The 25,838-nt window shown below is 38.4% G+C and overlaps 5 protein-coding genes across 9 annotated transcripts in view; 3 read left to right on the forward strand and 2 right to left on the reverse strand.

Annotated features, from left to right (window-relative positions):
* Positions 1-5,706, reverse strand: part of LOC143025492 (putative methyltransferase DDB_G0268948) — a 126,032-nt gene extending 120,326 nt beyond the window's left edge. The window contains exons 1-2 of one of the 2 annotated variants that reach the window (XM_076185233.1): positions 5,621-5,706; positions 4,265-4,326 (exon numbers count right to left, since the gene is read on the reverse strand). The gene's annotated coding sequence lies outside the window, so the exon portion shown is untranslated. Of the gene's footprint in view, positions 1-4,264; positions 4,507-5,620 lie in introns of those variants that run through there. The other variant, XM_076185234.1, reaches the window with a different exon arrangement.
* LOC143025491 (serine hydrolase-like protein) overlaps positions 2,929-25,838 on the forward strand; it is a 100,416-nt gene continuing 77,506 nt past the window's right edge. The window contains exons 1-2 of one of the 4 annotated variants that reach the window (XM_076185231.1): positions 2,929-3,001; positions 6,386-10,722. In XM_076185231.1, coding sequence (XP_076041346.1) covers positions 6,430-7,401 — 972 coding nt within the window. In that variant the 5' untranslated portion in view covers positions 2,929-3,001; positions 6,386-6,429 and the 3' untranslated portion in view covers positions 7,402-10,722. Of the gene's footprint in view, positions 3,123-6,385; positions 10,723-25,838 lie in introns of those variants that run through there. The other 3 variants (XR_012966395.1, XR_012966396.1, XM_076185230.1) reach the window with 3 other exon arrangements.
* On the forward strand, positions 17,581-19,508 carry LOC143025487 (uncharacterized). The gene is made up of 2 exons (XM_076185215.1): positions 17,581-19,115; positions 19,250-19,508. Exons 1-2 carry the CDS (start codon positions 18,555-18,557, stop codon positions 19,364-19,366), a joined length of 678 nt encoding a protein of 225 aa, XP_076041330.1. The 5' UTR covers positions 17,581-18,554; the 3' UTR covers positions 19,367-19,508.
* On the forward strand, positions 19,874-21,863 carry LOC143025486 (uncharacterized). Its single transcript, XM_076185213.1, has 2 exons — positions 19,874-20,509; positions 20,668-21,863. Exons 1-2 carry the CDS (start codon positions 20,172-20,174, stop codon positions 21,260-21,262), a joined length of 933 nt encoding a protein of 310 aa, XP_076041328.1. The 5' UTR covers positions 19,874-20,171; the 3' UTR covers positions 21,263-21,863.
* LOC143025489 (uncharacterized) overlaps positions 22,364-25,838 on the reverse strand; it is a 43,359-nt gene continuing 39,884 nt past the window's right edge. Inside the window, exon 3 of the mRNA XM_076185225.1 lies at positions 22,364-25,612. Within this exon, the coding sequence (XP_076041340.1) occupies positions 23,369-25,612 (2,244 nt within the window). The 3' untranslated portion in view covers positions 22,364-23,368. The remainder of the gene's footprint in view (positions 25,613-25,838) is intronic.

The following is a 25,838-nucleotide window of genomic DNA, read 5'->3' on the forward strand; positions in this document are numbered from 1 at the left end:
TCCACCCTTTACTGTCATCTCTTCCCAGCAGACTTCTTTGCAATTAAAGTCGCCCATCATAACTATTCTTCCTCCATCTTCCATTATCTTATTTAATGTTATCCTTGTGTCCTCTAACATACTTTTATGTTCACTCTCTTCCCACGAGGCTGTTTTTGGAGGCACATAATTTATCACAAACTTTCTGCTCTTCTTATCTCTGTCTTCCACTTCGATCATAATCATCTCTACTGTATTCTTTCCATATGTGACACTCTTCACGTTTATATCCTTCTTAGTCAGGAACATAAATCCACCCCCTTGCTTTGTCTCTCTGTTTCTAATCCAATAATTATATGCATCATGTCCTATACTGTTGGGTGGTAGTGGACCTTTTAATTTCGTTTCTACAATTCCCATTATGTCCGGTTCTTTTTCCTTCAGATAATCATTCAGCTCATTCAATCCTGTTATTAATCCATCTATATTTGTGTAGGACACTCTTAGTTTTCTGCCACTTCTATTGTATTCTCTGTTTCCCTTTTGTTTTTCTATAGTATGTTGTATTTCCTTACTTTCATATTCACTACTCTCCAATAGAACTTCTCTTTTTCTGACTCTGTTCTCATCTCGTTTTTTTCCTTAGCTTCATGTCTTTTCATTTTCTCCTCCTCTCTTTCCTCTTTATTCATTTCTCTTTTTATCCATACCTTTTTATATTGTTCACTTGCTGCTAGTTTCCGTTTTTGTTAAGATATTCTCTGCTGTCGTTTGTGACCTGAATTTAATCTTAATTGGTCTGGTCTTATCTGTACTATACTTTCCGAGTCTATACATCTCTTCAATTTTTTCATGATTTCAGGTTGATCTTTCTGAACTAATTCTAGTAAACTGCTTACTTTTTTTTTTTTTTCCTCATTGATTCTTGAAGTTCTATCTAGGTTATGTTTCTCTTCCATTCCTCATATAATTATATATTTCTTTTTATCTGCTAAGTCTCTTACTATATTCTCCTTCTGTTTCATCACTTTGATAACTGAGTCTTCAGCTTGTTCTTTCATTTGCTGTTTAATTATATCAGTAAATGCAACTTTACTGTTTTCCTGGATTATTTCCAACACTGTGCTTCTTTTGCTATGGCCTCTTTGTTGTCTTTATTATTCCTCTTTAATTCTTCATTCTCCTCTTTTACTTCTTTTAACTGTCTTTTTAATTCTTCTATTTCATTAGTTTATTTTTTTTCGCTTTCTCTAGTTCTTCCAATTTTTCAACTCTTTGTGCAATTTTGGCTACGTTACCGAACCTGTTTTCCCAATGTTCGGTCATCTTATCAAGTTTCTCCTCTAGTCTTGCCAATCAGGGGAGGTTGGTATCCCCCCCACCCTCTTTAAATCCTTGGAAACTACTATCATCACCTTCCACTGTGCTGCTTTTATCTATACTTCTAATCTTTACATTTTTGTTGATCCCGTCGTCACCAAAATCATTATTGTCGGTCCGCCTCTTGTTTACAAGACGCCTGGCCTCCTGGACCATGTCCCTCTCTTCCTCATTTCCCTCCATTTCCCTCAATAATCCCTTCCCTTCTCCTTCCCTATCACTCCCCCACTACTCCACGAGCACTCCCCTTCCCTATAAATACAATAAGGCACTTCCTGGACGTTGAGATCCACATAGATTTTCCTTTTTCTTCGGTACACCAATTCTCGCCGTCCATTCGACGAAAGTGTGTGTGTGTGTGTGTGTGTGTGTGTGTGTGTGTGTGTGTGTGTGTGTGTGTGTATGCATGTATATATATATATATATATATATACGCGTATATATGTATATATATACATATATATATATATATATGTATATATACGTATATATATAAATATATATATATATATGCAATGTAGGGCACTTGGAATAAAAAAAAACTAACAAAGCAGAGCGCCTTTGTATATTACATCTTCAGTGCAAAAAGTACTTTTTTCCACTGAAGATGTAATATACGAAAGCGCTCTGCTTCGTTAGTTTCTTTTTCCAAGTGGTCTACTTTGCATAAGTGAACACACGTTATTAGCACACACACACACACACACACACACACACGCACACACACACACACACATATATATATATATATATTATATATATATATGCATATATATATAATACATATATATTATACCTGTATATATATATATATATATATATATATATATATATATATATTGAGACATTCTGACAGGTTGATGTAAGCGGAATAGGAAACACAGGAGTCTTAGTCTTGAGTTTAATCCTATAAACTAGTTTCGCAGGTATGCTTTTTCAAAGGAATATGTGTACAAACGGGCTGTGGGCATTATATACATGGGGTGGATCTCACCACCTCTCCGAGTTACCATAGTTGGTGGCGAATGTGAACATCACATTGTGGCTCACGTAACAATGAAGACATTTTTACAATTAAATATGATAACACTAATACCAAAGAAATTATTAATAGAAAATGTAACAATAGTAATGATAACGATGAAGATAAATATTTAAATAATAATATTAACAATAATAACAAAAGTGATAGTAGCAATACAGGAAATAATAACAATAAAATAAAAGTAATAATAATAAAAACAATAATAAAAATAAAAATGATAATACTAAAAACCAAGAATAAAAATTATTAATAGTAATGATAAACTCAAGACTAAGACTCCTGTGTTTCCTATTCCGCTTACATCATATATATATATATATATATATATATATATATATATATATATATATATATATATATATATATATATATATATATATACACATATACATTATATCATGAGTTGAGGTATTTTCCAGACATAAAAAAGTACTTCAAACAAGTATAGTACTGGCATCACACATTTCGTAACGAATACCGTCGTAATCATAAGGATTTACAGATAGAACTATCTTATCACAAACACGATTAAAAGGACGATTGTGGATGAAGAAATTACATATATTTCGTGCTCCCCCAATAAGAACGCTGCAACTGGTAAGAGAAATTTTAAATAACGGGGGAATGTACTTCTTTGGTTGATTGTATGCTGCTTTAAAGTTTGTGGATGAAGAAATTACATATATTTCATTCTCTCCCAATAAGAACGCTGCAACTGGTAAGAGTAGTTTTAAATAACGGGGGAATGTACTTCTTTGGTTGATTGTATGTTGCTTAGCTTGTGTAATAATCGAACTTCTTCACTGAATTTTTTGCATTAATTGGGAAATGTTTTTGTCACGTAAATATAAACTAAAATTAACTTTGAGGAAAGTGATACAAATTGAGTGAAAATAAGTCTGGTTAATATTCTGTTAACACAATGTGTTGTACAAGAGATGGAATAAACAGAAAAGAGTAGAGAAGTACACACTGCGTTCGATTACGTCTCAAAACTACGGTATTTTTTGTGAATAGTTAAATTATGTGTGACATTAGATAAATAAACCTCATGTCTGGTACTGGAACTAATGGCACTGAATTATTTGAGTGTTAAGATGACATTTTATTATGAATTGAAAGTTGTAACTTGCAGTGCTAGAGATGAGGCAACATGCAAAACGGAAATAAAACTACTATCATAGTAGTTTTATTTCCGTTTTGCATGTTGCCTCATCTCTAGCACTGCAAGTTACAACTTTCAATTCATAATAAAATGTCATCTTAACACTCAAATAATTCAGTGTCATTAGTTCCAGTACCAGACATGAGGTTTATTTATCTAATGTGACACATAACACATCACAAATTGTATACATAGTAACTATGTATACAATTTGTGATGTGGAGTTCATACAGCCAGAAGGCAGGGCAGACCAAGAATTAACTGGAACAACAGGAGAAATGTTTTATCTACGAGATATTGGATTTTGAACGTATGGTGTGAAAATTTTAGTGATTCACTCATTGTTTACATTGACTAATTATTAATGCGTTTGTGTTGTAATGTAGAGAAAGACAATTATTTTCTTATTAACGGTATAGCTAATGCGTTGCACAGTAATTATTTATTAATTTATATGAAATTGGATTCCCTGTTGAATTACAGTAACAATACTTGGATATCATAGTGATGATCATACCTTGAGTGGAACAGCTGTTTTCAGTAAACAGTTTCTTCAACAAGTAGTTTTATAGCAATTGATGATCATATATAAGGTTTGTGTAACTAGCAGGAATAGGATATAAAATGAGGTATATTGACCAGTTGATATAAGAAATATCAAGTTAATCAGAGACAATACGGATCATTATACTCACATTCAAGAATGATGTGCATTATTATCGTACGTTTGGCATACTGTAACTGCCTGATGGGTACCCTACATAAATAGAAATATCTTGCGTTAACAAAAAAAAAAAAAAAATTAATTGTGGTACAGATAATATGGAGATGGATCGAACTCTCATCATTGGTAAATATATAGAGTCGAATGAAAATAATTTGCGTTTCGCTAAATGTAAAAAGTGACAAGTCCAATCACATAGCAAGCAAAGAACACATCAAGCGATTGTTGTTGTTGTTGTCCAAGTCGGTACGAACTTGCAGTTGAAGAAACGTTTATAATAGGAAATTTAATATTTTTAATTATTTAGCTTGCCCATAATCTCACTGTTAATGGAAGGGGCTAATAGAATACAAAATTAAAATGCTTGTCTGTGTTTGTTTACAATCGCAAGATCTATCGTATAATTGACCAAAACCAACATATTCAGCTATAACAGTGGTTCCCAAACTTTTTTCTGTCATTTCCCCCCTGCACCCAGTTCAACCATCCAGATTTCCCCCCTTCATGTGTATGAGGGAAAGAGTAGTTAAAACACACTGTGACTATTTACTAATTTATTTTTCAAATGTACATATATACTGATAAACAGGCATTCTCTCTCTCTCTCTCTCTCTCTCTCTCTCTCTCTCTCTCTCTCTCAGACATGAGAAAATTCATCTGAGATTTTTTTAGTTCGTAGGTAGTATAATTATTTCCCCGCTGGTAGCTTCAAATTTCCCCCAGTTTGGGAACCCCTGAGCTATCACATTACCTCGTGAAGAAGATTGGATAAGGATATTTCGGTTAATATTTTTCGGAACAGTTAGTCATTTTACGTATTTTGTTGTGATAAATTAAATCTTAACTTTATTTAATTGACAGCAATTACCCCCCACGGGGTACAACAATCCGTTATATAATCCACGCATTTTACTGTGTGATTTGTGCCAATATGTACAATGATCTAATTAAAAAATGTTAACAAGATTTTGCATTAATACGGCAGGAAATGTCAATCAAAGAGAAAATATTAACTTTAGGACAGTCTAAACCAGTTATTCTTAGCCCTTTTTAGAACTCGTTTTAAGTACCTCCAAGATTTCATATTTTCTAATAGCCTCCCTTATAAATATATATATATATATATATATATATATATATATATATATATATATATATATATATATATATATATATTACTATAAATAACATTGGTTTGGTCCAAATGTACAGTACATGAGAAATTAAATTTATCCACATACTGTAATAAAATAAAGCATTAGAAAAAAAAATGAAAAAATGTACTTGTTAATTCTTTTGTAAACATAGGATTAGACCGGCTTTATACCATATGTGTGTTGCGGCTGAAGTCATCCTGATAGGGTAATACAGGCATTCAATAGTGAAGGTGATGAACACAACCGGCTGCTGGATGATGTTTGTATTTAAATTTCTCTCCGAATGAAACAGCGCCACACACGGCATTATTGGGTATTAACAAAACAAAGGAAAAACAGAAGTCTGTGATGCGTACAGTTACACATCCAAAATGTACATAATATTTTCTGCACTATAACAAAATAATTGCAAACTCCATAAACAAAATACGAACACACTTCTTTTATAACTGAACACTGATGCAAGTGATGAAAGTTTGTCATCCTTAACACCCCCCCTCAAACTGAAGTCACCCTCTGATTGTGCTAAACTTACACAAAGTACCCTTGGAGAGAGGTTTAGTAAACATATCTGCAACATTTTCATCTGAGGGTACATACACTAATTTGACAGATCCATTTTCGATCTGACTTCTGATAAAATGGTATCTGATGTCTATATGCTTTGATCTTTGATGATACACTGGGTTTTTAGCTAAGGCTATAGCACCTTGGTTATCTACAAACAGTATTATAGTGTCTCTCTTACATTCTCCATAAACAAAATACGAACACACTTCTTTTATAACTGAACACTGATGCAAGTGATGAAAGTTTGTCATCCTTAACAATGTGGACACACAGGTGGTACGTACCCCACAGGTGAAGAACCATGAATTGATCAAAACTCGGAGACGAAGCCTTTGTACATGAGTACATTTCAGTTCTTCTTACAGAGAGTACACACCCTCTCAAGAGCTTCATCTTCGACCTTGGAACAATGGCGGCTCCGGAGGAACTCCCCTGGGAGGAAGTCGAGGTGGACGTCCTGTGGGGGAAGATCCGGGGGAAGAGAGTCGACCTGAAGGGTGGAGGTCGACAGGTCGTCTGTCTCCACGGCTGGGTGGACAACGCCAACACCTTCGACCTGTTAATTCCGCATCTCCCTGCAGGCCTGACCTTCCTTTCTCTCGACCTCCCGGGTCACGGTCTCTCCGACCACCTTCCACTCGGGTGCCACTATGACATCTATACCTACGTCAGAAGTGTCCACAAGGTCCTGGCCCAGCTGGGCTGGACAAAGGTAGTTTTCATTAGCCACAGTCTGGGTTGTCTTGTGGCCCTCTACATGGCGGTGCTCTATCCGGAATATGTCGACGTGATGGTAAACATCGATTTCGTGAGCATTGAAAATGCCCCAGTGGACTTCGTCGAGGATCAAAGGAAGGCCTTAGACCATCTCGCTGATGCAGAGAGGAAGAGATTCACGGATCCTCCAGTGTATACCCGAGACGCCCTTCTGGAGAAGATGGTTGAAGGGCGGAGGCACGGGCGTGGTTTGAACCACTACCCGATTGACGGGAGAATCGCCGAGATCCTCTTCCCACGAGCCGCGAAGCTGTGCCCTGGTCGCCAGGGCTACATCTGGCGCCACGATATCAAGTTGAAAGCCAGGTTCACTAAAACTATTGGTTATGCAAACTGGTTACGAATGGTTGATGTTGTCTCGTGTCCGGTACTCCTCGTGCGCGCCACCAATGGTGTCAGTGAAACATTAAGTGACAACAAACTTCGTGAGATCGTGAGTACCTACCGAGCTAATGGGGGATCTATGGACTTTGTCGAAATTGAAGATAAACATCACGTGCACCTCACATCACCAGTGAAAGTGGCTGAAGTGATAACCGATTTCTTCCGGAAAATTAATATTGGTACCCTCTCTCAAGAACTAGAACTAAAAGCGAGACTTTAAAGATCTTAGTTGAAGTTACTTCACCGATGTTTATTTAGTCAAGATGCCCCACCAGAGACTAAATAAAATCAAAGCCCATGGCATAGGAGGAAAAGTGTTTGAATGGATTAGAGCTTGGATCAGTGACAGAAAACAGCGGGTCACCATAAACGGTGTAAAATCCAAATGGAGGAAGTGTTTCTAGTGGAGTTCCCCAAGGTTCGGTTTTGGGTCCCTTATTATTCATTATGTATAGTGATGTTAGTAAGTTTGCGGACGAGACTGAAATCTATATGTACCAAGAGCTTTTTTCCCCATATAAGTGAGGTAGCCATGTCAGAGACACGTGCCACCACCCACTCCACCCTTCCCATCTCAGCTCCTCATAGATGACAGGTCATCCCTGCATTCACCAACTGCCCTGAGTCAAACGCAATACAGCAAGACGCAGTATATCCACAGCAAGGCCGCTTCACTTAATCGGCGAACCCCCTTTCAGCCCCCTGGGCAGTGGAATTAATGGTGATGTTAGTAAGTTTGCAGACGACACCAAAATAAGACCCCTAATTAGATTAGGAGAAGACGCCGAGATTCTGCAGGAGGATCTTAACAAATTGTTTACATGGTGAAATAGCATACGGACTTCAATATATCAAAGTGCAGTGTTTTAAACGTAGGTTTACACAACTCAGAAAGCAGATATAGCTTAGATAACACATTCTTAGAGAAAACTGAGTGCTAGAGAGACTTGGAAGTTCTAGTGAATCCTAACCTTAAATCCAGAAAACAGCGCATGAGGTTTCATTGCTAGGACGGTTACGAGCAGAAGTGCAGAGGTAATTATCGAACTCTGAAATTAGTTAGACCCATCCTTGACTGTGCGGTACAGTTTTGGTATCCGTCCTATAGAATGGATATCAGTTTACTAGAATCAGTACAGAGGAGAATGACCAAAGTGGTATATGGGCTCAGAAATTTACCTCACGCGAACAAGCTTAGGCACCTTAACTTACACTCTCTGGAGAGACGCAGAGTGCGGGGTGATCTAATAGAGGTGTTCAATTGGATCAAAAGGGTAGGACTCGCAGTAGTAGGATTAGATGGGACAAATTTAGATTTAATGAGGAAATAAGTAAGAACTAGTTTACCAATGGAGTGGTCAACGAATGGAATAGACTTAGTAACTATGTGGTGAACGCTGAAACTATCACTTATTTTAAGGAAAGGTTAGATAACTTTATGTGTGGGGATGACTGGTGATAATGGACTTGGAACTGCCTAGTGTAGCCCTTATAGACTCTTGCAGTCTCCTTCATTCTTAAGTTCTTATGTTCTGTGTTGAGTGACTGCGGAGGAGGGAGCATCACCATAAGCGGTGGTGATGGTGAATCGGTTCTGGCTGTCAGGTCGTTATGTGGAATAAAAGTGCCTCACTACGTTGCATTTGACTCAGATAGTGTGGCGGAAGACAGGCCGGTCCTTCATCCATGAGGAGCACAGATGGTGAGTAGAAGTGAGGGGAGTTAAATTAATTGTACGTGTTCATGGAGTGGGTGTTTTTTTTTTTTTTTTTTTTTTTTTTAAGTTACCACACCTTTACAATAGGAAAAATGCTTTTGACATATCTATACACACACACACACACACACACACACACACACACACACACACACATATATATATATATATATATATATATATATATATATATATATATATATATTGTTACATCTGTGATGTATACATCCCAGGTATGTAATTGTTATTATTATTTTTGAGGAAATATCATGTTTCATGTTACGTATGTTCGTACTATGCTACTTTGGTTATGATCGAATATGTCACCGTAAGGTATTGTTTTCTTTTCTCTGTATTGTATGTTTTTTCTAATGTAACTATGGTTTTCGTTTGTAATAATATTGTGATTGTTTTTTGTAGTAATATTGTGATTGTTCAAGTGTCCATTGCGCATGCGCCTCTGTTACGTCACAGGTCGTGACGTAAGAATTCATTTGTATTTCCCGCGTAAACAGACCAAAGACCGGATCCAATCAGGAAAGCCGGGGAACAATGTAGGCTCGTCAGGCTAGGTAAATCCCGCCCCCCTTGTATTATCCAATGAGCTACGAGCGTACTGCCTCGTCACCGGTCAGATTAAAAAAATGACTGTCATCACTCAGGTTGGTACCTTTTCCCTTGATATAGCAGTAAGCCAGATTGACTAGGACTTATTTTTATAGGGTCCCATTCAATGTGCGCGGAGTGATGTAGCATTTGGGGCTTAGGATTAGCTTAATATTTCAAAACTGTTTAGTGCTCTGTGAACCGGTCTTACGTCTGTTCAATCCCGTTAAAACTATCGAACTAGATTCTTTTGTATAATGTATGTTAATCAGAAGTCAGATGTATTGTTATGTAAAATCATGTTTGTTGTAATCGTATATCCTATTTGTTATATTATTTTCATGTCACTCTCACTTGGATTAATCATCATACTTCTAAATTTATTTAATTATATTTCTTTAAAGTTAAGATAGTTTGATTTTTCTCCCGGTGTCCTCGACCGGGTGGCGACCTTAAATCCTTTATCTTGGCCGTTTGAACCCAGCAATAGACATAGGGTCTAAGGGTTCCCACGGATGTTACGAACCTCTGAACTTCACAAGGCCAGTGAACCTTTGGTATTTTTAGAGAGGTTTGTAACAATATATATATATATATATATATATATATGTGTGTGTGTGTGTGTATTTACCTAGTTGTACCTATTTACCTAGTTGTATTTTGCGTGAAGGGGAGCTATGCTCGTGGTGTTCCGCCATTGTGTCTCGCAGTGTCTAGTTTGCTTTTAAACTCATGAATGGTTTTTGCGCATACTATTTCATTATCCAGTTTGTTCCAAGTGTCCAAAACTCTATGTGGAAAACTGTTTTTCTTCAGTTCTCTTCTATAGCTGTGTTTTGTTTGTTTTTTCCATGTCCTCTTGTGTTTCTCTTGTCCCAGTTAAGTAAGTCCTCTCTATCAAGTATCTCTGTGCCTTTCATGATTCTGTAGATGGTCAGTAGGTCACCTCTCTCTCTTCTTTGCTCCAGTGTTGGTAACTGTGTGTGTGTGTGTGCATACTTAGGACGCAGATTTTCTTTAACACACGCAGCGTTGAACACGATAGCATTTTCACAATTGTTGATTTTTTTTTATTTGTTCATTACTATTATTTTATATAATTACTTTTCATACTCGAGGTTTTATTGTAGGAGCTTGAGCAAAAACGAGCTAACAAAATTTACCATTGTTGCTGCTGGAATATAACCTTGTTAACAATACATACACACACACACACACACACACACATATATATATATATATATATATATATATATATATATATATATGTGTGTGTGTGTGTATGTGTCTATATTTATATATATATATATATATATATATATATATATATATGGCATGATTTTAAGTACCGTTTTGAAATAAAAATTAAACAAGTAGACTTTTCGTAACAATTTTATTTTTATATGAAAACCTGTACTGTAATCTACTTTTCAACATAATTACATAATCATCTGACCGTGTTTAAGTTTGTCTGTGAGTGTTTGAAATGCCTCCTCTAATTGAGAATGCCGCCGACTGTGAAATACGCGCTGTGACTCGTTTTCCTACTGATAAAGGCGCAAAACCGGCTGAAATTCATCGTCAGATGAGTGAAGTGCATGGAGAAACCATTATGAGTGATGGGATGGTGCGGAAATGGGTGAGAGCTTTTAAAGGTAGCCGTACAAATGTGCACCAAACCATCAGTAATGACTGAAGGTCATCCACTTTGTTCCTCATCGTGCACATTTGTACGGCCATCTTTAAAAGCTCTCACCCATTTCCGCACCATCCTATCACTCATAATGTTTTCTCCATACATTTCACTGATCTGACGAAGAATTTCAGCCGCTTTCACGCCTATACACACACACACACACACACACATATATATATATATATATATATATATATATATATGTGTGTGTGTGTGTGTGTATTCACTTGGTCTTTGGATCACGTGTTGGACTCGTGATCGACAGCTATTTCCCTCCTGGAAGAGAGCTCAGAGCTCGTAGGTCCGATCTATGGGTAATGCTATGACCTTACACACACACACACACCCAACTCCCCGCCCACGAGAGTCAGAGTAACGACCCGAAGCGCAGCGGTACCGAAATAATTTCGGCCCTGGGCAGGATTCGAACCAAGTACTACGGGCACCACCATGCTAGTAGTTCAGCGCTCTACCAACTGCGCCACCGAGTCGTGTGTGTGTGTGTGTGTACGTACATGTATATATATGCATATATATATGCATATGTATATATATATACACATATATATATATATATATATATATATATATGTATGTATGTATATATTTTATTTATTTTTTATGTACGTACCATGGTTCAGGTTCGGGTGTGTACTGTGTGTGTACATCCTTGCAAATTATTTTCCTCGATTATTCATCAAGTTCTTAATAAAAGAAAATATACACAAGTGTGTGTGTGTGTGTGTGTGTGTGTGTGTGTGTGTGTGTGTGTGTGTGTGTGTGTGTGTGTGTATTACCTAGTTGTATTTACCTAGTTGTATTTTACGGGAAGGGGAGCTATGCTCGTGGTGTCCCGTCTTCATATCTCATTTTATCTAAACTGTTTTTAATTTCATGTATTGTTTTTACACACACCACTTTCTCATTTAACTTGTTCCAAATGTCTATTACTCTGTGAGGAAAGCTGTTCTTTTACAGATCTCTTCTATAGCTGTCTTTCTTGTTTTACTTTCCGTGTCCTCTGTGTGTGTGTGTGTGTATTTACCTACTTGTATTTTACGGGAAGGGGAGCTATGCTCGTAGGGTCCCGTCTTCATATCTCATTTTATCTAAACTATTTTTAAATTCATGTATTGTTTTTCCACACACCACTTTCTCATCTAACTTGTTCCAAATGTCTATTACTCTGTGAGGAAAGCTGTTCTTTTTCATATCTCTTCTATAGCTGTCTTTCTTGATTTTCTTTCCGTGTCCTCTTGTATTTCTTTCATCCCATTTTATTATATCCTCTCTATCAATAATTTATATGCCTTTCATGATTCTGTAAATAGTTATCAAATCTCCTCTCTCTCTTCTTTGCTCTAGTATCTGTAGCTCAAGTTTTGCTAGTCTCTCTTCCTATGATAGTTTTGAGAGTGTTGGTGCCAATTTTGTAATTGCTCTTTGTATTCTTTCAAGTTTTGTTATACATTTTTTGTACTTGGTGACCACATCGTTGCTGCATATTCCAATCTTGGTCTTATCAAAGTGATTAGTATTTTCTTCACCATTTCTTCATCCAGGTATGTAAATGCCACTTTAATTGTTCTTATTAAATTATAAGTTTATCCAAAAATCATATTTATATGTTTCTCAGGTGACATATTATTCATAATAATGACTCCCAGGTCCTTCTCATTTTCAACTTTTTTTTATTCCTTCTTCTCCCAATTTATATGATCCTATTATTATTATCATTATTATTATTTTTTTTGCTTTTTCCAAATTCCATTATACTACACTTTTTAGTATTGAACTCCATCTCCCACTTCCTACTCCATTCCCATACTTTATTGAGATCACTCTGTAGTGACTCACAATCTTCTTCCGTGTTTACTTTTTTTAATAGTTTTGCATCATCTGCAAAGAAGCTCATATAACTTTCAATTTCTTCATCCATATCATTAATATATATAGCAAACATTATTGGGGCCAGAACTGTTCCTTGAGAACACCGCTTATTACTTCATCCCATTTTGAGTGTTGGTCTTTTATCACTACTCTCATTTTTCTTCCTTGCAAAAAGTCTTCCATCCATTTAAGCAGTTTGCCCTGTATTCCTCCTTCAGTTTCTAATTTCTTAAGCAACTTCTTATATGGTACTTTGTCAAAAGCTTTTTTTAGGTCTAGAAATGCACAATCAGCCCATCCATCTCTTTCTTGTATTATATCTATTAGCCTTGAATAGAAACATATTAAATTGGTGACGCATGATCGTCCTTGTCTGAATCCAAATTGCCTTGGATTTATCACGTTGTTTTTTCCAAATACTTTACCCATCTACTTTTGACAATTATTTCACAAATTTTTGCTATTGTACTTGTTAGAGAGACTAGTCTATAGTTGGTAGGGTCTTCTTTATTTCCCCCTTTATATATAGGTACTATATTTGTTTTTTTCCAATCTTCTGGAACTTTTCCTTCTTTCAAGGAACTGTTTATTATGCTATGTATTTTGTCTGCCAGTTCATTCCTGCATTCTTTCAAAATCCAGTTTGCTATTTCATCTGGTCCATGCGATTTTCTGACATCGAGATTACTCAAGTGTTTCATTATTTCATTCTTTGTTACTTCTATTTCTTTCATGGGGGGACTTTCTCCTCCCATTCAATCTCTCCAGGTTGTATGTTTTCCCTTGTAAACACTGATTTAAAATGTTTGTTCATAATTTCTGCCATTTCTATTTCCTCTGCGTATTCAACTCCTCCTTGTCTTAATTTCTCCAAATCTTGTTTGTTTTTCAGTTTGTTGTTTACAAATCTGTAAAATAGTTTTGGTTGATCTTTACATTTTTCAATGACATCTTTTTCATATTTTCTCTTTTCCTCTCTGTACACTTGTACATATTCATTTCTATAACAAGTATATATTTTCCATTTTCCAGGTCTTTTGTCTTTCTTCTATTTGGTCCAAGCTTTGTCTCTTTTGTCTTTTAACTCCCTACAACTTTTGTTGTACCAGCACTTTACATATTCTATTTCTTGTTTTTGTCTTGGGACATATTTTTCCACTCCTTTTTTTATAATTTTTTGTCAAAATATTCCATTTCTCTTCCACTGTTGTATCTTCTTTGTATATTCTTTCCCAGTTTTCTTTTTGAAAGAATTCTCTTATTTTATCAAAATTTGTTTTTTCATACATCATTCTTCCTTTTCTATATTGTTCATTTCTTTTCATTTATTTTTCCTCATTTAGTTCCAGTTCAATCAATATGTGGTCACTTTTACTTATTGGTGTCTTATATTCAATCTTTTCCACTATTTTAGGTTCAGATGTGATTATTAGGTCTAGTCTCGATGGTTCTTCATTTCTATACCTAGTGTTCTCTTGTATCCATTGTGTCATTGTATGGTCAATAATCATCTCGAGTAGAACATTTCCCCATGAGTCTTCTCCACCCTTTACTGTCATCTCTTCCCAGCAGACTTCTTTGTAATTAAAGTTGCCCATCATAACTATTCTTCCTCCATCTTCCATTATCTTGTTTAATGTTATCCTTGTGTCCTCTAACATACTTTTTATGTTCACTCTCTTCCCACGAGGCTGTTTTTGGAGGCACATAATTTATCACAAACTTTCTGCTCTTCTTATCTCTGTCTTCCACTTCGATCATAATCATCTCTACTGTATTCTTTCCATATGTGACACTTCTCACATTTATATCTTTCTTAGTCAGGAACATAACTCAACCCCCTTGTTTTGTCTCTGTGTTTCTAATCCAATAATTATATGCATCATGTCCTACACTGTTGGGTGGTAGTGGACCTTTTAATTTTGTCTCTACAATTCCCATTATGTCCGGTTCTTTTTCTTTCAGATAATCATTCAGTTCATTCAATCCTGTTATTAATCCATCTATATTTGTGTAAGACATTCTTAATTTTCTGCTACTTCCATTGTATTTTCTGTTTCCCATTTGTTTTTCTCTAGTATGGTCCATCTCCTCACTTTCATATTCACTACTCTCCAATAGAATTTCTCTTTTTCTGTCTCTGTTCTGTTCTGTTTTTTTTTTTTTTTTTTTGTTTTTTTTTTTTTTTTTTTTTTTTTAGCTTCTTGTCTTTTCATTTTTTCTCCTCTCTTTCCTCTCTATTCATTTCTCTTTTTATCCATACATTTTTATATTGTTCACTGTTTCCTAGTTTCCCTGTTTTTGCTAAGATATTCTCTGCTGTCGTTTGTGACCTGAATTTAATCTTAATTGGTCTGGTCTTATCTGTACTATACTTTCAGAGTCTATACATTTCTTCAGTTTGTTTCATGATTTCAGGTTCATCTTCCTGAACTAATTCTAGTAAACTGCTTACTCTTTCTTTTTCCTTTTTGATTCTTGTGGTTCTATTAAGATCATACTTCTCTTCTATTCCTAATATGATTATACATTTCTTTTTATCTGCTAAGTCTCTTACTATATTCTCCTTTTGTCTCATCACTTTAATAACTGAGTCTTCAGTTTGTTCTTTCATTTGCTGTTTTATTATGTCAGTATATGCAACTTTACTGTTTTCCTGGATTTTTTTCCAACACTGTGCTTTTTTTGCTATGGACTCTTTATTCTCTTTGTTCTTTAATTCCTCATTCTCATCAATTACTTCTTTTAACTGTCTTTTTAATTCTTCTATTTCTTTAGTTAGGTTTTTGTTCACCTTCTCTAGTTCATCCAATTTTTCAACTCTCTGCGCAATCTCTGCCATTTTACTGAACCTACTCTCCCAATGTTCGGTCATTTTCTCAATTTTTTCCTCTAGTCTTGCTAATTGGGGGAGGTTGGTATCCCCCCCCCTTCATTAAATCCCTGGAAATTATTATCCTCACCTTCCATTGTGCTGCTCATATCTATATTTCTAATCTTTACATTTTTGTTAATCCCGTCATCACCAAAATTATCAGTCATTCGCTTGTTTACAAGACGCCTGGCCTCCTGGACCAAGTCCTCCCCTTCCTCATTTCCTTCCATTTCCCTCAGTAATCCCTCCCCTTCTCCTTTTTCCTCACCTTCCCACTACATCACGAGCTTTCCCCTTCCCTGTAAATACAATAAGGTACTTCCTTGACGTTGAGATCCACGAAAATTTCACTTTTTCTTCGGAACTCCAATCTTCGCCGTCCATCCGACGAATGTGTGTGTATGTGTGTGTGTGTGTGTGTGTGTGTGTGTGTGTGTGTGTGTGTGTCCTGTCTCATGCACACCACAGTTGTAATGAGCACACGCCAGGAGGCGTCTAGTATCGATTGAGGTTGTCACATGTGTCCCTTTGTGTTTGGGATCCTAAGTGAAGTGGCATAGTTCCTAAGTCTGCTTACCAAAACTACACCTCCCCCCAACCCTCACCTTACTTTATTTCACTTATGTGGTCCTTTTTTTTCAACAAACCCAGAAAGGAAAGGCCACGGAGACGATACCCATTGTTTTGTTTCAAATTAAGAAGAGGAATGTCAACTTTTTGTCAATGGTAGTTAATGTAAAAAGCACTAGTCTTCATATTTTCCAGGATACGCTATTCATTGTCCATAGATACTTTTCCAGGGCAATAAGATATAATTAAACAATGACTGGAAAACGGGATTTTATTATTTATGTACAAATATACAAACACAACAAATCTTGCCAACACGTTGTAATAAATCTATACTAAGATCTACAAGAAATACAATCGGAAACGTTGAATGTATTCTACTCCATAAACCTCGTGATATCTGGGGTACATTTGTGACTTTTCTCTCTATCTATCTATCTATCTATCTATCTGTCTCTTATTCTTTCTCTTTTTTACAAATAAGAAAACCTAGATCCTCTTTTCTAGTTGGAATCTAATTCATTCCATCCCACCACGAACTATTTCTCTAGATCTATAATGCCTTTAAGGACCAATGCCAATGAAACGCATCTCGGTAGGAGACCAGCCACACGAGTATACATAGTCTATCTTAATATATCTGGTAAATTATGTTATTACGTTATGATAGAGATAGACGACATCCCCATCGGTGACGATGGAATGCCACGAAAATGAGTAAAATTGCATGGTGGTAGCCAGAAAAAGAGACTTTAATTATGGATAAGAGTGAAACATATATATATATATATATATATATATATATATATATATATATATATATATATATATATATATATATATATATATATATATATATATATGCAAGTAGCCAGAAAAAGAGACTTTAATTATGGATAAGAGTAAAACATATATATATATATATATATATATATATATATATATATATGTATATATATATATATATATACATATATATATATATATATATATATATATATATATATATATATATATATATATATAAATGCAAGTAACCACTAGGAAAATGAGAACTTGGTAACCGAACGTTTTCGTCCATAAGGACATTTTCAAAGGTACAATATAAACAAGAGAAATAAGGATATTACACACAGTACATACAGATCATAAAAGAAACTAGGGAAGGTCCACTGTGACTAGCTCAGCACAGGTTGTCAGGCAGAGGTGGGCGTTCCGAACAAATGTTCGCGAACCTTTATCCATGGATTTGTTCGGACCGGCAAAATCCCGGATTTGGGTTCGGAGGTTCGGATCCGGACCGACGTCAAAAAAGATTCGGACTTCCGGGTTCGGAACGTCTTTTTTTTTTCTCGCGAATCCGAACCTACGTATCCCGGGGAAAAAATTCGAAAAAACGAAGACGACCAAACATTGGTTTTCAACTTTTCCGCGGCATACAGATGTGGTGACGCCTATGTTTCTGTAACAACTAGAGACGCCTTTGACCATTAGCATTGTGTTTTACTTTATCGCTTCTCTCTACCTCTATTTCAGTATGGGCGTGTGTGTGTGTGTGTGTGTGTATGTGTCTCAAATGACCACTGCTCGAAATGTGCTCGATATGCAAGCCTGTGTGACTGTGTGTAGTAATGCGAAACAAAGACTAGTAGTACTGCCTGGACTCCCCTTCTTTGAACTTGGAAATATACTCGTGGTGTTTAACTCGTTGCTTTATCTGTACCACACAGACTCGTCATGTTGTGACCGCAGCTGTCTGCCAGCCAATCAGAACGCTTGTTAGTGATGCGCAGCCACCGCGCATGCGCCGGTGACTGCAGCAGCCAATCAGACCGCTTGTTTTGTGTTTACAAATCTGCACAGTCTGCAGACTTTCTTGTCACCGCGTCCTGTAAGTTACGATTTAGTTAAACAGTGCTACAATAGTCAGACATTCTTCAACCGTTGGACTGACAACACTCTGGAGAGGACACCCAAGGAGGCTAGACTACTCTACTCACATCACACTCACCGCTGACAATGGATAAGTACGTGACATCCACACCGAGGTCGAGAAACCCAAGTGCTCAGTCTGACATACCAAGGTCCACGAACCCAAGCGGCCTCGCTGAGAGTGAATCTGACGCCAGCGATATCCAACTGTCAGAGTTTTCGAGTCCGGAGCTGATGCCTGGCACAAGTCGAGCCGAGGACATGGACACTGCCGACACCGAGGCCGAGCAAGCCGAGGGAGGTTACGGTTCCAGGAGGGAAAGGGACCTCTACAGAGACTGGGACATTCTCAAGCCCTTCTTCAAGTGTGGTGTCGGCAGGGACGCCGGGTTTGCCCTCTGCGCCAAGAAAAATTGCACTGCGAGGCTGAAGCTTCAGAATGACACCAACAGCAACTTAAAGAACCATTATGCCACCAAGCACCCTTTAGATAGTCCTGCCTTAAAAGCAGCCTTAGATGGCGGCAGCAAACGTGGCCGCTCTGCTTCTGGTGGTGGTCGGGATGCCAAAAGCCTCAGGCAGGGCTGTATTGAGGAGGCTATGGCTGAGAGGCTTGACCAGCAGAAGGCCCTTGACTTGTTTTATGAGGTAAGTTTTACTTTTAAAAGTTCTACTGTTTTAGTATGAAAATAATTTAATAAATTAATTAACTTTAATATATAAAAATAACTTATAACAAAAATTTAACTTCAAATACTCACACATCTTTTTTTATGTTTCAGTGGATTATCCGCGACATGCTACCCACCATAACAACAGAGTCAGAGGCGCTCAGGGCCTTCCTCAACTACCTGAACCGGCGACGACATCAAGCATATGAGCGCCAGGGCCAAAAATGAGCTCACCCAGATCATGTCCAAGCAGGACTACCTGGCCACCACTGCCGACAGCTGGTCGAGCCACAACCGGGCCTTCATAGGCTCCACAGTCTCGTGGTTGGACAAGGCCACCCTGGAGAGGACGACTGCAGTCTTGGGCATGAAGGAGGTGAAGGAGAGCCAGACAGCCGAGTACTTGGCGAGGTCCTTCAGCAAGCTGCATGAGGACTTCAGCATCAGCAGCAAGATTCTCTGCACGACCACAGACAATGGCACAAACTATGTAAATTCATTTGTCAACTTTGCACAAGAAGACGTCGTCATACAACCTGGCGAGGACAAGCCTGACGAAGAGCTGGCTGACGAGCCTCAGGTCATATCATGGAGGAGGCCCTGGACCAGGCTGACGAAGCCGAGGTTAGCCTGCCTAAACACCAGAGGTGTGGTGCACACACTCTGAACCTCCTGGCGTCTGAGGATGTTTCCAAAGTGAGTATAATAAAAAAAATTATTTAATAAATTAATAATTTATAAATATTAAATAATTTATTGTTCTTTTGGTAAAAACTAAAAAGATGTAAATCATTATTTATTATTTTTAATTTGTGAATTGTAATAAAATATTAAATAAATATTCTTTTTTCAAGTCCCACAATGGAACCATGGTGGCAGGAATATCTTCAGAAGGTCGGATGCCAAGGCACAGTCTTTGTGGAATGCCCAGGGCCGCCGAACTGTCGCAGCCAACGAGATAAAGGATGCTATCGGCAAAAAACTTAAAGTCCCTGGCGCGACGAGGTGGAACTCCAGCTATGACAGCTATAAGATGCTTTCTGGCCTGCTACAGGACCTGGACACCCGTAAAAAGATCAATGATCTCTGTACCAGCATGCGCCCCAACCCGATCCCCGCCTTTGTTGACGAGGACAACGAGGTCATCGCCGAGTACGTCAAAGTTATGGCCCCAGTTGCCAATGCTTTGGACAAAATGCAGTCAGACCAGCATGCCTACATGGGGAACTTCCTTCCCAACTTGATGGTGCTCCAGAGGGACTTGAACCTGCTTAGGGACGACAACAGCATCAAGCATGCCAAGCCCCTCGTCACCTACCTCCTGGGGACACAGGAGCACCATGGCAGAGACAAAAAGGGCTTCACTGAAAGGTAGATATTTTTAATATTTTAATATAATATAATAATAATAATAATATAATATAATTATATAAATAATAAGATGATATAATATTTTATAGTAATTTAAATGAAAAAAAATAATAATCATTAATCAATAATTAAATTAACTCATATCTTAATCTTTTCAGGTTTCAACACATGTTTGAGGACCAGGAGAAGCTCCTTGAGACTGCCTTCCACCCCAGGTTCCGTCTAAAGATGGTCAAGTACATATGCAGGACAAATCCTGACTTGTACAACCTGGTGAGGGACAAGATGGTGTTGGACCTTGTGGCCCAAATCAGGTCCAAGGAGGGGGATGTGGCCTCCGCCTCCAGCCAGCCCACCTCCAGGCCACAGTCTCTGGCCAGCCACACCAGCGAGCACGACGAGTTTGCCTTCCTTCTTGAGGACGAGGAGGAGCCTGTGGTGGTGGCCAACCTGGAGGAGGAGGTCGGCAAGGAAGTAGACACTTGGGGCGCCATTCTCGGCACAAGCATCATGAAGATCTCCCCGGCAAACTTCCCCAAGGAGCACAGGCAGCACTGGGTGAACTGTTTCATCAAGTATAACACTTCCCTGCCCTCGTCTGCCTCAGCTGAACGACTCTTCAGCTTCGGCTCGGATATTTTGAGGCCAAAGCGAGCCTCTCTGACCAATCTGAATTTTGAGAACCTGACCTTCATGAAGGGAAACTTGAAGTTGGTTAAGAGGGAGAGAGAGAGGGCCGACAAGTTAGAGTGAATCTGTGAAGAGTGAAGAGTGAAGACTGAAGTGTTGTGAATTTTTGTTTTAAATGTTTTTATTGTTTTGTTTTGTGAACTTTTGTTTTTACTTTTTACTGTCTTGTATTAATAATTTGTTTTTCTAGTAATCATTTGTTTAATAAATAATGTAGATATCTTAAAAAAAAAAAAACTTTTTTTAATCGGAAAGCTTTAAATTTAGATTCGGAGATTCGGAATGAGTAAAATTTAGGTTTGGAAATGTTCGGAAGGTATCGGAATTAAGGTTCGCTTTGCTATTTTTTAAAGATTCGGAGGTTCGCGGACAAATGTTCGGAATAAATGTTCGCACCGAAATTTTGAAAATCGGGTTCGCTATTCGGAGGTTCGGAACCCAAAACCGGCGAAGATTCGGGTTCGGATTCGGAACCCAAAAAAAGGTTCGCGCGCCCACCTCTGTTGTCAGGTTACATGTCTACCATCTACAATTATCTTAGTAATAAAATTATCCAATTTGTACAATCCCAAACTCATATTCATGTTGTTCTCAAATGTATTCTTAATATAGCATGATTCAATAATATTCCTCTCCATAATGTTTTTTATTGAAGACACTTTTTTCAGCTTTATTCCATTCAATGCAATGATTAAAATCTCTCATATGTACCAAAAAAAAAACATTTGATATTTGTCCTGTTTTGACACTATATGCTGGCTTATCCTCAATTTCAAATCGTTACCAGTTTGACCTATATACGAGTATTTAAAATTACATTCTTTACATGTAATGCTATAAATGTACCCTTCTCTGAATTTAGGTGAATTTTTAATCAATAGGCTTTTTACAGTATTGTTATTTTTAAAGACAATTTGTATTCCAAAGGTCAGAGAAGGGTGCGTTTATAGCATCACATGCAAAGAATGTAATTTTAGATATATAGGTCAAACTGGTAAAGATTTGAAATTGAGGATAAGCCAGCATAAGTATAGTGTCAAAACAGAACAAATATCAAATGGGTTTTTTGTACATATGAGAGATTTTAATCATTGCATTGAATGGGATAAAGCTGAAAAAGTGTCTTCAATAAAAACATTATGGAGAGGAATATTATCAAGTCATGCTATATAAGAATACATTTGAGAACAACATATTCTATGAGTTTGGGATTGTACAAATTGGATAATTCTATTGTTAAAAATTTTTGTAGATGGTAGACATGTAACCTGACAACCTGTGTTGAGCTGGTCACAGTGGACCTTCCCTAGTTTCTTTTATGTTCTGTATGTACTGTGTGTAATGTCCTTATTTCTCTTGTTTATATTGTACCTTTGAAAATGCCCTAAATAGACGAAAACGTTCGGTTACCAAGTTCTCATTTTCTTCTCCACCTCCCTCGTTTCTGATTTTATATATCTAAAGGACGAATGTTTCATTAAATTTTTGTGAACTCAGATTTGACAAATCATTTGGAATGTTGAGGAAAGAACCAAAATCATTTGAAGAATGATTTCTATTAAAATTCGACATTTGGTCGACATTTTCGTAACGGAGCGCTACATAGATTCTTCATATGATATATATTTTTTCACTATTTTGCCTGCCATATCTAACTACAACATCATTTAGATTAGTGTATAATATCATGATAAATGTACATACCAAATTAACTTCAACATATGCATGATTAATGTATAAAAGTACATCATTAGATTTAACAGTAAATTAGGTCTGGATGCGCGGTAACATGACTTAAACTCTTCACTATCATTTAGTTAAACCTCGTTTAAAATGACTTAACGGGATGTATTTTTTCTGTAAATTAACTTTGTAGGCAATATCTGTAGCCACCACAGATTTATCATGCGGCGTCTTTCCACCTCTAATTCTTTTGTGCACAGAGCAGCCCTCGTTTAATGAGACCAACATATATGATAACGCACGATAGCAAATCGAGATTGTCCACAACGATAAAACACCGGTGAACTGCAGCTAATAACAACAACAATGTACTAAGCCGATGCGGATAATATTCATTTGGGTCGCGGGATTCATTCATCCATTCACAATATCCCTCCACGCACTCCTATCACTTGTACTCCGTTGTCCTTGCCTGTTTACTCAGCCTTAACCAAGCTTGTTAGTCGCTCTGAGCCCATTATCATACGTAGATGGCATCCGGAAGACTGTTTGGAGATCGACGTCGAAGAAGCCGTTTCCGGGGTAGAACCCAGAAGACCCGTGGGTCCCACGAGACGGCGCAGGTGGTCGGCTCTCTGGGTAGTATGGATTTCTGTTTACCGTGTCCTCTTGGAAGTGGGAATAACCCGACGCAGGCCTTCCCCGCGATGAAGTTCTATGCTGTTGGTAGTTGTTCTGAAGCTCAAGCCTATGAGGATATTTGATCTCATCCTCGTAGAGTTGGGGATGATGGGTGAAGGTGACTGGGGCAGGTGCCTGGTGTTGAGGTCGCGGGACAGGGCGAGCGATAAGACGCGTGTCAGGAGGGACGAAGTTGTTGGGTACGATGATGCGGGTGCCCGGGGCAGGAGGGACAATGAGAGGGACACGTGGAGGTGGAGGAGGAGGAGAAGAAAGTGGAGGTCGGGCCAAAAGGGGACGTGATGAATAGAGAGGCTTACCGCGCAGACGATGAGTTGAAGTCGGAACTTGGAAGCGAGTTGGAGGGGGAGTCTGGTAGTTGTTTTCCTTGGGAAGATCCACGGGGAGAGGCGGGGATCGAGGTCTTCCCTGCAAGAAGATGTAGTTCTCCTGGTACTTCGTGAAATCGTTGGTCCCAGGTTCGGGTGCACCTTTCCCCATATTTTTGCGGAAGTGAGGTGGTCTGCGTGGAAGCCGGGCAGGCTCTAGAACCGGCCAAGGTATTTTTTCCTTGACAGGATCGTAGCTGTGAATCTTCTCTGGGGGATCTAGTCCATACATCTCATACCCATCGGTCTCGAGCTGATCCGCCGTGGTTTTCGTGTCCGGGTTGTCGTTTTCGGTATCCTTGAGGTAGATGTTCCCGAGTTCGTCGACATACAGGTCGTTCCGGGACGGAAACTGTTTCTCCAGGTCTTCTTGGGTCATCGGTGGAAGAACAATCCCTCCACCTCCCCCTTCTTCTTCCTCTTCTTCACCGACTTCTTCACCGTTTCCACTTTCCTTTTTCTCAGTACCCGTGTCTCCGGCATCCATGACATGGTTGTTATGATTTCTGAGGTCCTCAGATAGGTTGAACTCATTGTCTTGGGTTTGTATGAAGGGGCGGTGGGGCCACACTGAGTCAAGGTTATAAGGTGAAACTGGGTCCTGACCTCGTTGGGATGACGGAACTGAGGAACTCTGATTAGGCGGGAGGGAGAGGGGTGTGCGAACATCGGTAATACTTCTGTAGCCGTTTGATGGAGGGTACTTCTCTTCGATCTCTTTCCAGAATCCTTCATCCTTTGAGCGGACTGGATATTCACTCACCGCCTGCTGGTGCTCGAAGTTGTGGTTTCTGTAGCGCCTCCCTATCTCCCTCAACTCTTTGACTTCGTCATCCGTGAGCCCAGGGAAGTCCGAGGTCGTGTAGCTTCCCCGGTTTGGAAGTCTCCGACGGCGCGTGGTGGTTGGAACGCGTTGGAGAAATCTGGAAAGAGACCGGGAGGGGATGTTCATGTTCCGGAAACTGCCCCTGGGATCATCCCGAACCCACGATGGGGACCAGGGTTGGGTAAGAGGGTTTGCCCCAGATGCTTGTGTAGGGACAACTTGCCTGCCGTTGTTCTTGATGCGGACAAATCTTAGTCCAAATATGTTGGCCAAGGAAGGTACTTCTTCGAGAATGATCCCCTGGCGCCTCATTTCGAGGGGATCGACCCACCTCAGTGCTTCTGGCGAAGGGAGAACCTCGGCAGGTTCCTCTTCCTCCTCCCCTCCCTCCTTATCTTCATCAGCATTTGTTTGGTCATAAGCTTGTACGCTGTGTACATCTCGGGAGAAGGAATCTGCTCGCTTCTGTCGATTTAGTCTTCTTAAGACATCATCATCCTTGTTTTCTCTCTTTTCTGCGGACTCTTTTGCTCCTATGGTTTTTCTTAAAATTATTTTGGGGGATTTGGTAATGAGTGGAACTGGATATTTACTTGATCTAGCCCCATAATTAATCTTAGTATCACAGCCGTAGATGTTTTCAATTTTTTTCAGACTTTCCTTCCTGTTTGGATGAGGATGTAAAGGAAACTGTGTATAGATCAGTTCGCCACTCACTGACTTCTGAGCCAGCAAATACCGGAGGTTCGCGAGGGATAATTTGGGCGATGTCAGTTCCTTTTGAAAACGGAACAACACTTGGGAGCCTTCTGCCAAAATGACGAGTGGTAGAACCTGAAAGGTAAAGGGGGAACTTTAGGCTTTTGTTGTGCCGTCTCCTCCATTCTCTCTATCGTGATTCTACCAAAAGCCCTAATTGAATTGTTTACTATCCTTAAAGTCTTCCAAATTTATACATCTTGTCTCTATTTCCTGCATGTACGAGAACCATGCAAAATGTCACCCACGATATTATTATTATAAGAAAAAAAATGTAGTAATTTTTCATTTTTATTCTGCA

Source organism: Oratosquilla oratoria, chromosome 5 (genome assembly GCF_046742065.1).
Source record: "Oratosquilla oratoria isolate Oo_2021 chromosome 5, ASM4674206v1, whole genome shotgun sequence".
Taxonomy (NCBI): Eukaryota; Metazoa; Arthropoda; class Malacostraca; order Stomatopoda; family Squillidae; genus Oratosquilla; species Oratosquilla oratoria.